This window comes from Zootoca vivipara, chromosome 1 (assembly GCF_963506605.1).
Source record: "Zootoca vivipara chromosome 1, rZooViv1.1, whole genome shotgun sequence".
NCBI lineage: Eukaryota > Metazoa > Chordata > Lepidosauria > Squamata > Lacertidae > Zootoca > Zootoca vivipara.
In genome coordinates this window covers 18,897,643-18,912,263 of record NC_083276.1, presented here as the reverse complement: position 1 = coordinate 18,912,263, position 14,621 = coordinate 18,897,643, and the positions used below count along the sequence as shown (strand labels likewise).

Genomic DNA, 14,621 nt, shown 5'->3' with positions numbered 1-14,621 from the left:
GAATAGTGTTTTGTAAGCTCAAAGAGTCTGTCGTACCTGTTTCAATTGTTTCAGCAAACTTTTCAAGCCCTTCAAAAGGCTGGGAACCTTCTCCTTGTTCATCTGTCAGTTTCTGGCTAAGACATTCTTTTGCAAGCTGCATACTACTAGTCATGAAGCTTGACCAATACATGGGCTCTGAACCAGAAGCTAGAAAAGAAGAGATAAGCCTCAGGTGCTTTGTCATAAATGGCCTTCAGCAACTGTTCAACCATAACCAAAGCACACGCATACAGGGATAAATTAGAAGCACAGCTTCTGTATACAAGAATGAGAAATTATGTGAATGGTACCTCTGAGCTGTGGGTGACACTCACAACGGAAGTATCAGCCTCCCCAGGAAAAAAAGTAGTATCTGCTTCTCTATAACGTGCTGAAGTTGGGGTCACCCTGCTGCTTCAGAGAAATCAGTACTCACTGTGGGATGTCCAAATAGTCCACTATTCAGAAAATTAAATAGGCATGACTTGTTTTTGTCAATGATCCTTCTTAACTTACTTAGTCGGGGTCTTGGCTTGAAGACCATCTCTAAGCCCTTCACTTCAAGTGCACAGTTATCTTGAAGTAACGAACCCCAGGGCACAGAAAGAGAAATTGACTGAATAAATCCCTCAGTGACTTCCAGAGGAGCATCTGCTGATTCAAGAATCTCATTAAGACTCTGAAACAAAGAGAAAAAAGAATCAAGAATTACTTTGCATATTACATAAGCAGAATATGATCAATTTTTGTTGATGCCTATGACATTTTATATCAAAAATAATGTAAGTTCTCTTTAGCATTAAATATTAAAGTGAATTGTGGATCCATGGTTTTGGTGAAAATGGGTTGTATGTCATATATTGTGTGTATGTGTGTGTGTGTGTGTGTGTGTGTGAGAGAGAGAGAGAGAGAGAGAGAGAGAGAGAGAGAGAGAGAGAGAGGAATGTATTTTGAGTAATTAATGTGCATAATAACTGGCCAATGTGCATATTCCCCAGGCTTCATGGGAAACATGCACATAAGCCTTCCATGTACTGCGCACAATTCCTGGTCACTATACATAATCCCCTACAAGCCTTAGGGGAAGTGCATATCTCAGATGAACTTTGTACATTTTCCAGCCATTGTGCATAATCCACAACAGGCTTTGGGGCATGTACATACCTTGGCTGCATTTTGTACATTCTCTGGCAATATGCACATTCTCCAGTCAGTATGCATAGTCTTCAGGAAACACTACCTTTTTCCTATTTCTTGTTCAGAAGTGTGCAATCTGCACTCCCCGGGTTACTTCTGGCAGTTTTCTCCCATCTTTTCCTTCATTTGCCTTCAAGTTATCACCTCAACTATTTCAGCACTCCAAAATACCATGCTGCCAATTTAGCCCTTGTCAGTGTGAAAGGACACCTAGAAGCAATGATTCACGCATGCAGTTGTCTTATTGCAGAGACACTAGGAAACCATCCAAAACCATAAGCCTCCCCAAGAGGACCAATTGAATTGTCCCCACCAAGCATTAAGAGCTGCTAACAGCCTCAACTTTACCAGTAGTAATCTAGATCTAAGGCAGACTCTATGGCATCAGACTGGGCATACACACAGCTACATGTGTTGGGTCCAAAATGTTTTGGGATCGCCTCATGGCAGTCATTAAGGCTTGAACTGCTCCTCTGTGGATGCTGGAATCTCCCACGACCTAAAAAATTTGGAGCCATCAAGTCCAAGACCACCTCTACCAGTCAGGAAAGTTATGTTAGTAAGCGGGGTAGATAGACAATACAAAGTAACAGAATTCAAGTATCTATCCAGAGAACACAGAAAGAGAGGATGCTACCCTGATAAACTATCAGAAATCTGGCTCCCTGGCTATCAAGTCTATGCTGATGCCAAATTACAAACCCACTTGGGCACTGTTGGGGGAGACAGAGACCAATATCCCCTCGCTCATCTAAACAACACTGACATAGGTAGGAACATCCTCCATATGACAATGATGACACTTCACTAAACTATACTGACTACAGATCTGCTAATACTTTAACCGCAGAACCTTTAAGTGTTGCAAGATTGGGATGAGTTTTGGGCTCGATAGCATCCTCACTGAAATATGCTTCCATTAATAAAGTTCACATTTGAAATCAGGAATGGCTCTTCAGATGTTGCCACACTACAACTCCTATCATCCCTGAAGCTTGCCCATGCTGGCTGAGCTTCATAGGAGTTGGAGTCCAACAACAGCTGAAGGACCACAAGTTAGTCAATCCTGCTGCACATGCTATGACAGGGTAGGAATAAGCCAACAGGCCAAGCTGGTGGCCTCCAGATTATTATTATTTTCTACAATTCCAATCAGCCCCAACCATAATGTTCAATGGCCAAGGATGCTGAGAGTTGTAGGTCAAAATGATCTGAATGCCATCAGGTTGGGGAAAGTTAATGCACAGGTAGCCAAAAACAGTCCCCTCCAGCATTCTGCACTTTAACTCCATCAGCCCCAGCAAGAATGAGAGTTTTAGTCCACAATATCCAGAGAATGTTAGCTAAACCAAAATTAAGGGAACTATATATAAATCTGAAGCCTGCTCCTTATCTCACCATGCATAAAGTTCCAGAGAGCACTATTAAATGAGCAGTAATATTATTTAATTCTCAGTGACATGGATTATGAACAAACTTGAACACAACTGGTACCTGTCAATATGTCCCCATTCAGTTTCACATCTGTATCAAAATGCAGAAAATATTAGATTTTAATTCAATTAATTTTTCTTTAAAAGGCCTTTCCCATTTAGTGCAGCTGTACATTTTCAGGAAAGAAACTAGGTAACATCTGTTAAAATACTGAATAGGGAGGTTCCAATGTGTTGGTTTCCTAAGTACTGCTTTACACTACAGTGGAAGAAATGCTTAAGAGACAACCTATTGTTGGCTGCTCCTACCAATGATCTCTTTGAGTAGTCTGGGTCAAATGTGATCACAATCAATAAACCTCAAATATCTACACCTCTCCCCCAACATAGAACTATACTACATCGCTAACCAAGTGTGCCACATAATCCTATACATTCTAGAAGACGAAACAAAACAATGGAGAGAGACATAATTAAAAATACCCCCCACCACAGCATACACATTTCAAGACTGTAGCATTCAGGTGCAGCTCTCTATTATCACAATGAAATTATCCAGCTAAACTATCACAGCAGACATGACAGACAGTAACTGTAGAGAAACAGACAGAGATGCCCCAGATGATATGGAAGGTAACGGGTGAGTAATCTATTGTGCCCTGATTCACATGCCTCTACTTCAGTGGGGGCTTTTCCTCACAGTTGGGGCTGACTTCTGGTTTTTAAAACTTTATGAGATGCATTTATACATTATAAAGAGAAACATATGTACTATCTATCTAGGAGGCATGCAAAATAGTCAACTCAAAACTGAAGAATCAGCATATATAAAAAGGCAGTTACTAATTTACTTATTCTTTCTAGCATAGCTTGCTGAAGGGAGCAAAGGTCACTGGGGTGTCCACTAGACTAGAGGATATTTAAAACAAAACATTCAGAGCCTACCTATTGGCTATAAAAACTGAACTGTGCCACAGGGTCATATGAGAATAACCTTTATGCTTACGAAGTCAATTACATCCAAATAACTGCACTCGAACTGTTTACACAAATGCTGAACATATCATACAAAAATTGTTTTCAGGATTCACAGCTAGCCAGCATTTTAAAAATGAACATAGATAAACATCATAAAATTAAGCATCTTCAAATGGTAAAGAAAAAATGTTTAAATTTGGTCTCCAGATCACCTGGAGAGAAATAGAGCAGACTACACCCTCCCACAAACATATATTTATACATATTTATACAAAATAAAAAATTCCTTCCAGTAGCACGAAACCTCATACCAATAACAAATTTAGTTGGTCTCTAAGGTGCTACTGGAAGGATTTTTTTTTTTGCTTCGACTACAGCAGACCAACACGGCTACCTACCTACTGTATATTTATACACATACATACAGTATAAACTTTGGGAGTACTGTACAACAAAAAATATTGGGGGGGTAGGAGTGACATAGAAAACTGAGTTGACCAATACCAAGATGAAAGCAACCACATAACCAAAATACTGTAATGTGCTTCCTGACACTTTTCAGTGCAGTAGACAAGCTAGTTTGTACAAATAGCACTCCACACCCCAATAGCCACTTAACTAGATGTTAATTGCTGACACATACAGACCCCAAATTTTCCCTTTCCCTCAAAAAAAATCTGATCAAAGCCCTCCATGTGTTGTTTAACTCCCATAAGCTCCAGCATGCATGGCCAATGGACAGAGCTGATGAGATTTGACATGCAACAACATCCAGAGGACATCAGGATGGGGAATGCTGCCGCAGACGATCTATTCACATCAATGGGAATTTCATTATTGTTATTGGATTGGGTAGGGAGAAACATTTAGGTTACAAGTCCAAGTGCTTGGAAGAGAAATGCAGTGTTCACATAGAAAAAAAATATGACTGCTTGTCAACTTTGGATCACCCCAGATAACCCCCATGCATTGAAAATTGCTCAATTATTGCAGCAGTAACCATGACAGAATCAGGATACAGGAAGTTTAAACAGTTGGCTAGGGCATGTCTGTCAAAGTGAAAATACAGCTCTTGACACTTGACAGATGTCATGCCATAGCAAGAAAGAAAGAAAGAAAGAAAGAAAGAAAGAAAGAAAGAAAGAAAGAAAAGCTAATTCTATTCCAGGTTGCATCATCAGAAGTATAGCGTCCAGATCCACTCTATGCTGCTTTAGTCTGACAACACTTGGGAGTACTGTGTCCAGTTCTGGGAACCACAATTTAAGAATAATATTGATAATCTGGGATGTGTGCAGAGGAGGATGATCAAGGGTCTGGAAGCCAAGCCTTATAAGGCACACAGTTGAGGGAGCTGGGCATGTTTAGTCAGGTTAAGAGAGGAGATATGATAGTCATCTTCAAATATCTCAAGAGCTGTCACATGGAAGACAGAGCAAGCTTCTTTTCTCCTGCTCCGGAGAGTGGGACCTGAACCAATGGATTCAAGATACGAGAAAGGAGATTCCGACTAAACATATAGAAAAAACTTTCTGACAGGACGAGCTGTTGGGCAGTAGAATAGACTCCCATGAGAGGTGGTGGGCTCTCCTTCCTTCGAGATTTTTAAGCAGAGGTTGGGTGGCCCACCTGTCATGGATGCTTAAGCCAAGATTTCTGCATTGCAGGGGGCCGGAGCATATGACCCTCAGGGTCCCTTCCAACTCTACGATCCCACTGCTCCTAAGAGACGCGTGAAGCGCCACTTACCCACTTGTCTAGGGGCACCTGTGCCAAGGAGCCGGTGCCTTGGTAGAGATCCAGGGTGAGCTGCTCCAAGCTGAGCTTCTCCTGGAGGAAGTGGCCCAGGTACCTCTGCAGCAGGTACCTGCAGGCCCTCTTCTTGATGGACTCCGAGAAGGGCCAAGGCATGGCGGCTGCGATCCCAGACCCCACGGACTGGCAGGCGAGGGGATGGAGCTGCAGGATTCACAGGGAAGGAGCCACCGGCTGGGCGAACTCGCCCTGAAGACGAGGAAGGGGCTGCCCTCCTCAGAAAAGAAAAGGCTGGTTATGAGGGCTGGGAAGAATGAGGGGAGGCCCAGCCCGCGGTGAGCCAGGCTCCTCTCCCCACAATTCCTATTCAGCGCCGTCCAGGAAAGCGCCAAGTCCTGAGGGAATTCCCGCGCGAGCGATAACAAGAGGCTCCATCGCCACCGCCTCCTCACGCAGCAGCAGCCGCAGCCGCCATCTTGTCACCGCAACCCCGCCTCCCGAGTGAGGGAGGGAAGGGGCGGGGCTTACGGCGGCACAACAGCCACGAGGGTCTCTCTCCCTCCTTATTCGCTGCCCTCACAGTCTCCTCCGACTGAGCTCGGGAGACCCCGTCAAGGGGCCCGCTTCTCGCCCCGCCCACTCGCACTTCGCCTCCCTATCAGCGCGCAGATTGGAGCTTGGCTTGTTGTTGTGCTCATTTGGCCCCGCCCACGGGACCGTAAGCACGCTCGGCTAGACGTCTCACCCACGGGAGAGCGTCGTCATCCGTCCCGGCGCTGGGGGGACGGTAACGTCAGGGAGGGCGGGGCGAAGGAGGCGGAAATGACGCGAGGGTACGTATCCTCCTCTGAGCGAAGCTGGGGAGCCTGCGCTTGGGTCGCCCTACCTTTCTGTATAAAAACAAGCTAGTTCTGTATAAAAACATTTCCGCGTTTCATTACAATCTGCTTGTCTCGCTGTTTGGCTTTTTTGTGGTTTGAAATAGAATTTTCAGACTTCTATCATTAAATCATTTGCATAAACAGTAGTAAATTAAATAACGTGCTAGCATTATTATTATTATCATCATCAATATTTATTTGCCGCCCAACACAAAACCTATCCATGGGGCTTACGTGCACAATAAAAAGTAATGAAATATAACAATAAAACAAGATCCATCGCCCTTCATATACACACGCAGAAGCAGCGGTGTTATATTTCCTCAAAAACCCTCAATCTGGTGCTGAAAGGAAGCTGCTATTGGCACCGGGTGAGCTTCGTTGGGGAGAGCATTGGGGCGAGGACGACGACAAAAAAGCCCTCTCGTCATCTCCAAAGAGGAGGATACATGGCGGAAGATTTCAGAAGATGAACTCAGGGTCCAGGCAAGTTCAAGTTGGGAGAGCCATGCCATTAGCTCTACATCGGGATCCTCTGCCCTGTGGATCCTGCTGCTTGAGGCAGTCGCCTCAATTTGTCTAATACGTGGGCCAGGTCCTGCCTGGGTGAAACATGCAAGCAGCAGAACAACACTTCCCTCCTGAAGTTTCCAGCAACCGGCATTCAGAAGCATCAGCGCATGTTGCAATGAGAAACATTTGTTTATTTGATCTACGGTATGTAAAACAACAACAGTAAATGTGAGGGTTCCCCTACTCCCCCGCCCCCTCCCCCTGCCGCCGTGCGTCCTTCTGCCTCGCCCCCGCACGCTCAGTCGAGAGTCGGAAGTGTCGATGTTGCTTTCAACCGACTCTCTCGGCGCTTTTTTTCTCCGTCGATCCCAGCACGTGACTGGGAGAGAAAATGCCGCGAGTGGGAGGAGGGAAAAGAGAGCGAGAGTGGCCGGGCGCAAAACAGCTGAGAGAGGGAGGAATAGGGCTGCCTGTACAGCCTCTCGTCTCGCGAGAATTTAAGGACGGGATAGAGCGGCTCGCGGGTAGCAAAGAGCCGGAGAGTAGAGACGGGATGGAGTAGGGGCAGGTACGTCCTCGGCGTCTGTTGTTTCTCTCTCTCTCTTCCGTTTTGTTAGATTGGCAGGTGGAGCTCTGTGCGCGTGCCTCGGGTTGTGTGGGAGAAAAGCTTCTGAAAGACTCGCGGGGGGGGGGGGCGGCGAGAAAGCGGGGGGGGTGCTGGGTGAAGGTTGCCAACTGACCCTCATACCAGCCTGTGCCTGTGCCTGTCAGGCGACAGCTTACTAAGGCGGAAAAAATATTTAAAAAAATAAAACCAGCAGCGGGCGAAGCTCTTTGCCACGTGGAAGTGAGCACGGTCCTTTTCCTTCTGTTTAAAAGAGGCCGGCTGGGAAGTTGGCAGCCCTTCTCCTTTCGGAGCTAGGGCCTGCTCTTGTTTAACGGGGACGTGCTTCTCTGCATTTCGTGGGATTGCGGTAACCTTAAGTGTGGGGAAGGGAAGGAGGGAGGGAAGCAAGCGAGCAGCGAGTGGGTGTTTTGAGAGGGGCGGCAATCCTGGGTCTTTTATTTCTTTTTGTACAGTTCAGTGCTCTGTGGGTGGGTGAGTAGGAGCCAACTTCTTAGGGCTGAGGTCCCTTCGGTTCCCTATCCCCACCGCCAATAAAATATTTGAGGAGCCGCACTCCCCACCCCAAAGTTGATAGGCATTGCCATTTGAATTGTCACATCTTTTGATCGGTTATGTGGTGCTTCCCTGCTCCCCCCACACGATATTTTTTTCGAGATGGCACCCCTGGGTGCGCGGGTGGGTGCTTGCCTGAACCCGCGAGAGTTGGTCCTGTTCCTGTGTATAGTCACTTAGGCAACTCATCAGGCATAAACTTGAACAAAGTGAACAAAAATAAATCCTGTTTTGAGATGGGGGTGGGTGGGCAGGAGATGTATGTCTACGGGGTAAAGCTGGAAAGCAGGTGGAATGGACTGTACAACAAGGAATCTTCATCACCATTTATTTCTACGCCACCCGAATCAGATGTCTGTCTTATCCAACCTAAGAAACGGTATGGCTAACAACACCTACTGATTTTAGGGGGGCTGGGGGAGATGTTTCTGACATGCATAGGTGGAAATGCATACTGATGGTAGAAGATAATTTTGAGCTGGAGGAAGAGGCACTGAGTAGAAAGTTGCCAAATCAGCTTTCTCAGAATCAGAACAGGTACCAAGCTGTTCATTTCTTCAAGTAATGTTCCATTATGCTTTTTGGAGTGATGGTGGTTTGTAACTACCAATGCCTGGCAGAGCGACCAGAGGAGGAGGGGGGGGGGAACAAGGAGAAAGGATATGGTAGAGATGTGTGAAATAGTGTAAGGCAGAAAGGGGAGAATTATAGCATAAGGTTACCAGACGTCCCTGTTTCCCGGCGACAGTCCCCGGATTTACAAATCAGTCCCCATACAAAATCCATTGAAGTACAATACAATACAATATACTTTATTCAACCGATAGAAAAACATTTCTCAATACAAATATATTAAATAATATATAATATAAATATATGTATTAAATCCATTGAAGTTGAAAAGTGTCCCCGGATTCCTTGAAAAAAACCTGGTAACCTTATCATAGCATGCCAGTGTGGTGTAGTTAAGAGCAGTAGACTCGTAATCTGGGGAACAGGGTTCCTGTCTCCGCTCCTCCACATGCAGCTGCTGGGTGACCTTGGGCTAGTCACACTTCTTCGAAGTCTCTCAGCCCCACTTACCTCACAGGGTGTTTGTTGTGGGAGATGAAGGGAAAGGAGATTGTTAGCCGCTTTGAGACTCCTTCGGGTAGTGATAAAGCGGGATATCAAATCCAAACTCTTCTTCATGCATCAATGGCGCTGAGCATGACAGAGTGCAGAACTTCTGGGCATTTTGCTCTCTCATTTTAGGCAAAATGGCTAACAATCAGAGATGTGTATTCATCTTCTAAGTTTTAAAAAAGTCGGTTTCTAGACCAATGTATTGCAGCTTGTCAATACTGTTTGGATCATAACCTATTTCCTGCTGACATTGCTTTAACATTAACTACTGTAATGCAGGCTGCAGGGGGCAGTGGCTAGTGCAGAATGCTCCTGCTAGGCTGGTAAGTAGGGCAGCTCAATGGGACCATGTGTCACCTGTCCGGAAAGCTCTGCACTGGCCAAATTCAATATGTTGGTACTAGCATCTAAAGCTCCTAATGGCTTGGAATCCAAGTATCTAAAAGAGCACCATCCTCATTATTGATAATCTTGCACTCTATGATCTGCAAGTGCTGCCTCCGCCACTGGGTATCAGTTGTGATAGGGCCTTTTCAGTGTTGGTTCCTCTTCATCATAGCAAGATGCTTCTTTCTCCTTCATTACTCTGACTTTCAGGGGGGAAATTAAAAACATTTCAGTTTGCCCAGGCATTTGATGGCTGAAAGACACTATTCTGGCAACCCTTAGATCACTGGTTGAGAATGTTTTTAACTTTTAAATAATGTTTTTAAACCATTTTTAGTTTTTAGTTGGTTTTTTGTGTTTTATCATTGCTGTGTCTGCTGTCCTGGACTATTTCTGGAGGAACAGCAGAATACAAATTGAATAAAATAAAATTAACACTTCTGTTATCTAGCCCTTTTTAATGATTGCTTGTGTTTATCCACATTTTATTAACACAAATCTACATGGGTGGGATTTACACACATAATTCACACTAAAGATCATTTGAAAAATTGGATTTTTGTGGTGTCACTAGTATCAGCAGCTGAGTGTGTCATTTACCAGGAACAGATAATTTTTCAGTGTTTGCACTTCTGCTATGGCACTCCCTCCCCAATGAGATCCAATAGCTCCCCAAATAAAGCATTTAAAATGATGTCTGAAAAGTTTTCTTTTCCCACTAGGACTTCTCAACTATGGAGTTTGCTGGTTTTAATTATATTAACTTGAAAAATTATATTGCAATTCGGTACAGTATTTTGTTAAAAATACTTTGCAGCCCTTTGGTTAAAGAAGAAAAACAGAGTATAAGTAAAATGACAGCTGCATGAAATGCAGTGTTAGCCATTTGGACTTCTTAGGCTTGATCATTGATTTGGATTATTAATACTGTATTTAAAGAACCCATGTTTTTGAGGGGTCTGTATGCTGATCTTCTAGATATATCTTGGAATTCCATAATCCCATTTTCATTGCTGTATTGTAGAATCTTTTACCTTGCATTTTTTTAAAAGTCTGAATTGTGTTGTGTGTGCAGAATGGAGATGGACTACAATTCCATGGACCTATCCAATAACACAGGGGTTGAAGACAATTCTGAATTCAAGGATTTTGAAGGAACAGACGTGAAGGACATGAGATTAGAAGCGGAAGCTGTTGTGAATGATGTGTTGTTTGCTGTGAGCAACATGTTTGTCTCTAAAAGCCTCCCATGCGCAGAAGATGTGGCGTACATCAACGTGGAAACTAGGGAAAGGAACAGATATTGCCTAGAGCTCACAGAAGCAGGACTTAGGGTAATTTTTCCTTTTGTGAAGATTAGTTATAAAAGAAATGTTAGCCAAAGGCTATTTAGCAATCTACTTTATCACAAAAGCAGCCCTCTTCAATTTTTATTTTTTGTACCGAGTGTTTCAGAATGTTTATATTTATGTAGAAGATGCTAACAAACCTACTATAACAACAACAGTTAATTACTTGTACCTTGCCCATCTGACTGGGTTTCCGCAGCTACTCTGGGCATCTTCCAGCAGAATGTAAAGAACACACAGTGCTATTTCTAATTAAGAAAAAAGATGTTTGGAGTTACCAGTTTTGGCCCTCCAGTCTTCTGCAGTAGGGTTTCTATACAATTTCTTTTTTTAACTTTGCAGGGATCCTGACTAGCAGAAATGCATCAGATAAGGTGTTCCATGTCGCTTGGTTCATGGTAGGAAGGCCCTAAATTTTGAAGTTCTGATTACTAGGCAGCTTTTTTGTCCCAGATGCCTTTTCACTAAAAGGTGCTATCTATAGTTTGCCTAAATAAAACTTCCGTTTTCTTTTCATGACTAATGTATTGAAAGATTCTGCATTTAATACTTTACTTCATCTTTTAATTATGGATAACAGTCTTTCAACATCTAATTATACAGGAAGGGAAAATATTAGCAGGTGCTACTTGTCATGGGGTCTGCAAGGAGCACGAGCATCTGCACCTGCCAGAATACATTTAAATGTACATGAACTTCCATGTTGAAAGCTAGCCATCCATGAATTAAAACAGGGGTGGTGAACTTGTGGCCCTGTAGATGTTGGTCTTCCAACACCATCAGGCCCTGACAACATAGCCAATGAGGACCATAGCATCTAGAGGACCACAGGAGGTAACCATCTCTGATTAAAGAAATGAAGTCTTCCTTCTCTGGTGATCCACAGCTTTAAACCATTGAAAACAAACTGCATGATGATCACCCGTGAAAGAAAACACATATTTTCCACACATATCCAACACTGTAGACAGCTTTTTCTCCATGAAAGTTTTTATTAGGAATGCAACTGAAGTCTTGTGTGTACCTGTTTGCGTACAGTAAGTATTAACTGTGAACTGTACGAATTGAACTTGCAGTCATAATACAAATATTTTCCCAACTAATCGCTCTGTAGTACGGTACTATAATCATATACAATTAGTGTGCATCTCAACTGTCACGGTTACTCTAACTGAAATAATACATATGGAGTTCTTGTTTCCTTTTTGACTCAGTTTCCCCCCAATAATAATATCAAAATAGGGCTGGGAGGTGTCAGCTTTTCAACATCGCAATGTATCACCAGCCAAACATCACGATTAGGTGATACATTGCGATGTTGAAATGGAGGAAGGAACAAGCTGCAGGGCGCTGGGGTGAAAACACTGCCCCTTCTGCCGAGGGATGTGAGGCGTTTTCAACCCACGGGGGCAGGGCTAAGGTAGCTTGTTCCTCCCACCAAGTGCTGGGGAGTCCCTCCGCCCCCAGTGCCCAGTGGAGGGATTCAGGAGTGGTGGTGGGTTTCCTCGTGTTATACTGCTGGGAGAAGCCGCCATCGTGCTCTGGCCCTCAGACTGGTCCTGGGCGATGTATCAATATTACTACACAAGTTTTACTACACAAGTTTTACTCGATAACTTTCAGATATAATGTCTTCAGTTCCATTTGTAAATAGTTTTTTGGGATTATAAGATATTGATAAACTTTATGAGCCCCACAGAAGGGCAACTCAGTAGAACTGTTTCTCACATAACAGCTGGTTTGGTTTCTTTATCAGCATTTGTGTGTGTGTGCACTTGGTCACTTAATTTCTTAAGTATGTTATTTTCTCTTTGCAGGTGGTTGGCTATGCTTTCGACCAGGTGGATGACAGCGTGCAAAATCCCTATCATGAGACTGTCTACTCTCTGTTGGACTCTGTTAGCCCAGCGTATCGAGAAGCATTTGGAAATGCTTTGCTACAAAGACTAGAGGCTTTGAAAAGTGATGGACAATCATGATAGAATTTGCAATCAAAGTGGGCTTCAACAAAAGTTGCTGCTGGATCTAAATAGTTTGTTCTGAGGCCTGGTGGCGGAGGGGGAATATTATTAACCCGAACTCTTTGCTTTCAAAAAATCCCTTGTTCCATGACTTCCAGTGACACCAAGTTGTAAACTATGTCCTTGATACTGTTGTTCGGAGTTGGTTACCCAATTTATTTTTAAGGTAACATAGTCACATATATAGTTACTGTTAAACTTTCCTTTAGATAGTTACAATGTAACAGTCTATAGTTTTGGTCTCTGATATTTAACTTTTAGCTTCAAAATTCTTCTAACAACCTTTGTATTTGTTCAGTAGTGTGCTTCACAAATAACTTGGTTTTAAGAAAACCAAATATTTGCCATAGCTAATTTAAGGAAATTGATTTTGTTTCATTGAAAAGTTTTGTATTTAGCTCAACTTCTTGTATGTGGATTTAGACATTCTCTAGCTCATTCATTAGAGTGGTAAGACGAAACATTATTAAATAAAACATCTCTTAGGGTATGATCCACTAAAACGTTATGCCAGTACTTTTCAGTAACCGAACAACAGTGTGCAGTATTTGGTGTAGTCTTGAGGGTAGCTACCGGCAATGCTAAACAATAGATATAGTGTTGGCATAATGAATGTATTCATCAGCTGAAATACAAATAAGCACAGTAATGAAAAAATAAAAAGCCACATTCTGCATAAAGCCCAATCCTGCATTGCTTTTGTTAAACTATTAATACTGTGTAAAGAGAACTATTTGCATTGCTTTGACTGTTTACATAATGTACAGTATATCTAAAAGTATTTTTGAATATTTACTATATTACAGTTACTGAGTATTTCTGCAAAGCCCCAACAATGCTGTAGCTTACAATGGTTCATTGCATTGATTCAAACCAAAGAAGGAAATTGGTATTTGAATTGGGAGAAGAATAGGTGGTCTTAAGTACACTACTACAGTAGTTACTTTCCAGTGCTGTAATCTCAGTATATTTTCTTGGGATAAAGGTGGTTAAAAAAACAAAAAAACCACCCACAAAGCTATCGTAATTGTGCATTGTGATAGATAATACTAACAGATGTTTTAATTCTCAAAGTGAATTTACACAATCATCAGCTCTTTGATGGATGTAAATTTATAACTTGCAAACATGAGTGATGCTTTTTAACCTTGCTGAGAACCTGATCTAGGAACTGAAGGAGTACCAGCTTAGTTGAAGCATTTATTACAGCTTTGTCTTATTTCAGCTAATTATAGAATAACTAAGAATCTATAGTAAAACGTGTTACGAAACATTGACCGTTTCTTACTGTTTGAAACGCTGAAATGTCTAGCTTTATCCATATATAGAAAATTAGACTAATGTGCATTTCATTTTCTAAGAAAACTGAGTACATGTGCACTTACAATCTGGGTTTATAGCATGGAAGTTAAGAAAACGAGGAAAATACATGAAGAAAATGTGCTCTGTCCATTTTATCTGTACTTCCTTGACTAAGGCAGCCGTGTTTATTTTAGCAGTTATACACTTGAAATAAAAGAAGAAAAGTGGTCTGCATAGTGAGTTTGCTTCTTAAAATAAAGAATAAGATAAAACAATGGACAGAGGGGTTTTTAGATTTCTGCACTAAACTCGCAGATTTCGCTGACTAACTAAAACCTAAAGCAGCGGTAGAGACTGCACCCACGGAGGGGGGGGGGAGAAAAAAAGTTAACGCGCAATCTGGGCATTCAAGCGCTAGTCCGCTTTATTTGTGCCTTTGTTTTCACATTATTCCATTGGCCACGCCCCCTCTCCTCGAG

General features: G+C 42.7%; 2 protein-coding genes across 6 annotated transcripts in view; one reads left to right on the top strand and one right to left on the bottom strand.

The window, feature by feature from the left end:
* Nucleotides 1-6,198, bottom strand: part of ATG2B (autophagy related 2B) — a 42,036-nt gene extending 35,838 nt beyond the window's left edge. Inside the window, exons 1-4 of one of the 3 annotated variants that reach the window (XM_035106531.2) lie at nt 5,379-5,511; nt 2,713-2,742; nt 538-700; nt 37-189 (exon numbers count right to left, since the gene is read on the bottom strand). In XM_035106531.2, coding sequence (XP_034962422.2) covers nt 37-189; nt 538-565 — 181 coding nt within the window. In that variant the 5' untranslated portion in view covers nt 566-700; nt 2,713-2,742; nt 5,379-5,511. Of the gene's footprint in view, nt 1-36; nt 190-537; nt 701-2,712; nt 2,743-5,378 lie in introns of all 3 variants that reach the window. The other 2 variants (XM_035106521.2, XM_035106511.2) reach the window with 2 other exon arrangements.
* Nucleotides 6,199-7,169: 971 nt separating this feature from the next.
* GSKIP (GSK3B interacting protein) lies at nt 7,170-14,612 on the top strand. 3 transcript variants are annotated; one of them, XM_035106582.2, is made up of 4 exons: nt 7,170-7,346; nt 8,310-8,337; nt 10,546-10,804; nt 12,637-14,612. In XM_035106582.2, exons 3-4 carry the CDS (start codon nt 10,547-10,549, stop codon nt 12,796-12,798), a joined length of 420 nt encoding a protein of 139 aa, XP_034962473.1. In that variant the 5' UTR covers nt 7,170-7,346; nt 8,310-8,337; nt 10,546; the 3' UTR covers nt 12,799-14,612. The 3 variants fall into 3 exon arrangements, with proteins under 3 accessions (XP_034962473.1, XP_034962464.1, XP_034962458.1); XM_035106573.2 differs by lacking the exon at nt 8,310-8,337 and having other exon boundaries at nt 7,171-7,346; XM_035106567.2 differs by lacking the exon at nt 7,170-7,346 and having other exon boundaries at nt 7,492-8,337.
* Nucleotides 14,613-14,621: the final 9 nt, after the last annotated feature.

Coding starts and splice junctions, on each gene's coding strand:
- GSKIP (XM_035106567.2), top strand. CDS start 8,018: ATGTGGTGCTTCCCTGCTCCCCCCACACGATATTTTTTTCGAGATGGC. Junction 8,338..10,545: donor CTTATCCAACCTAAGAAACG/GTATGGCTAACA, acceptor TTGTGTGTGCAG/AATGGAGATGGACTACAATT. Junction 10,805..12,636: donor TCACAGAAGCAGGACTTAGG/GTAATTTTTCCT, acceptor TTCTCTTTGCAG/GTGGTTGGCTATGCTTTCGA.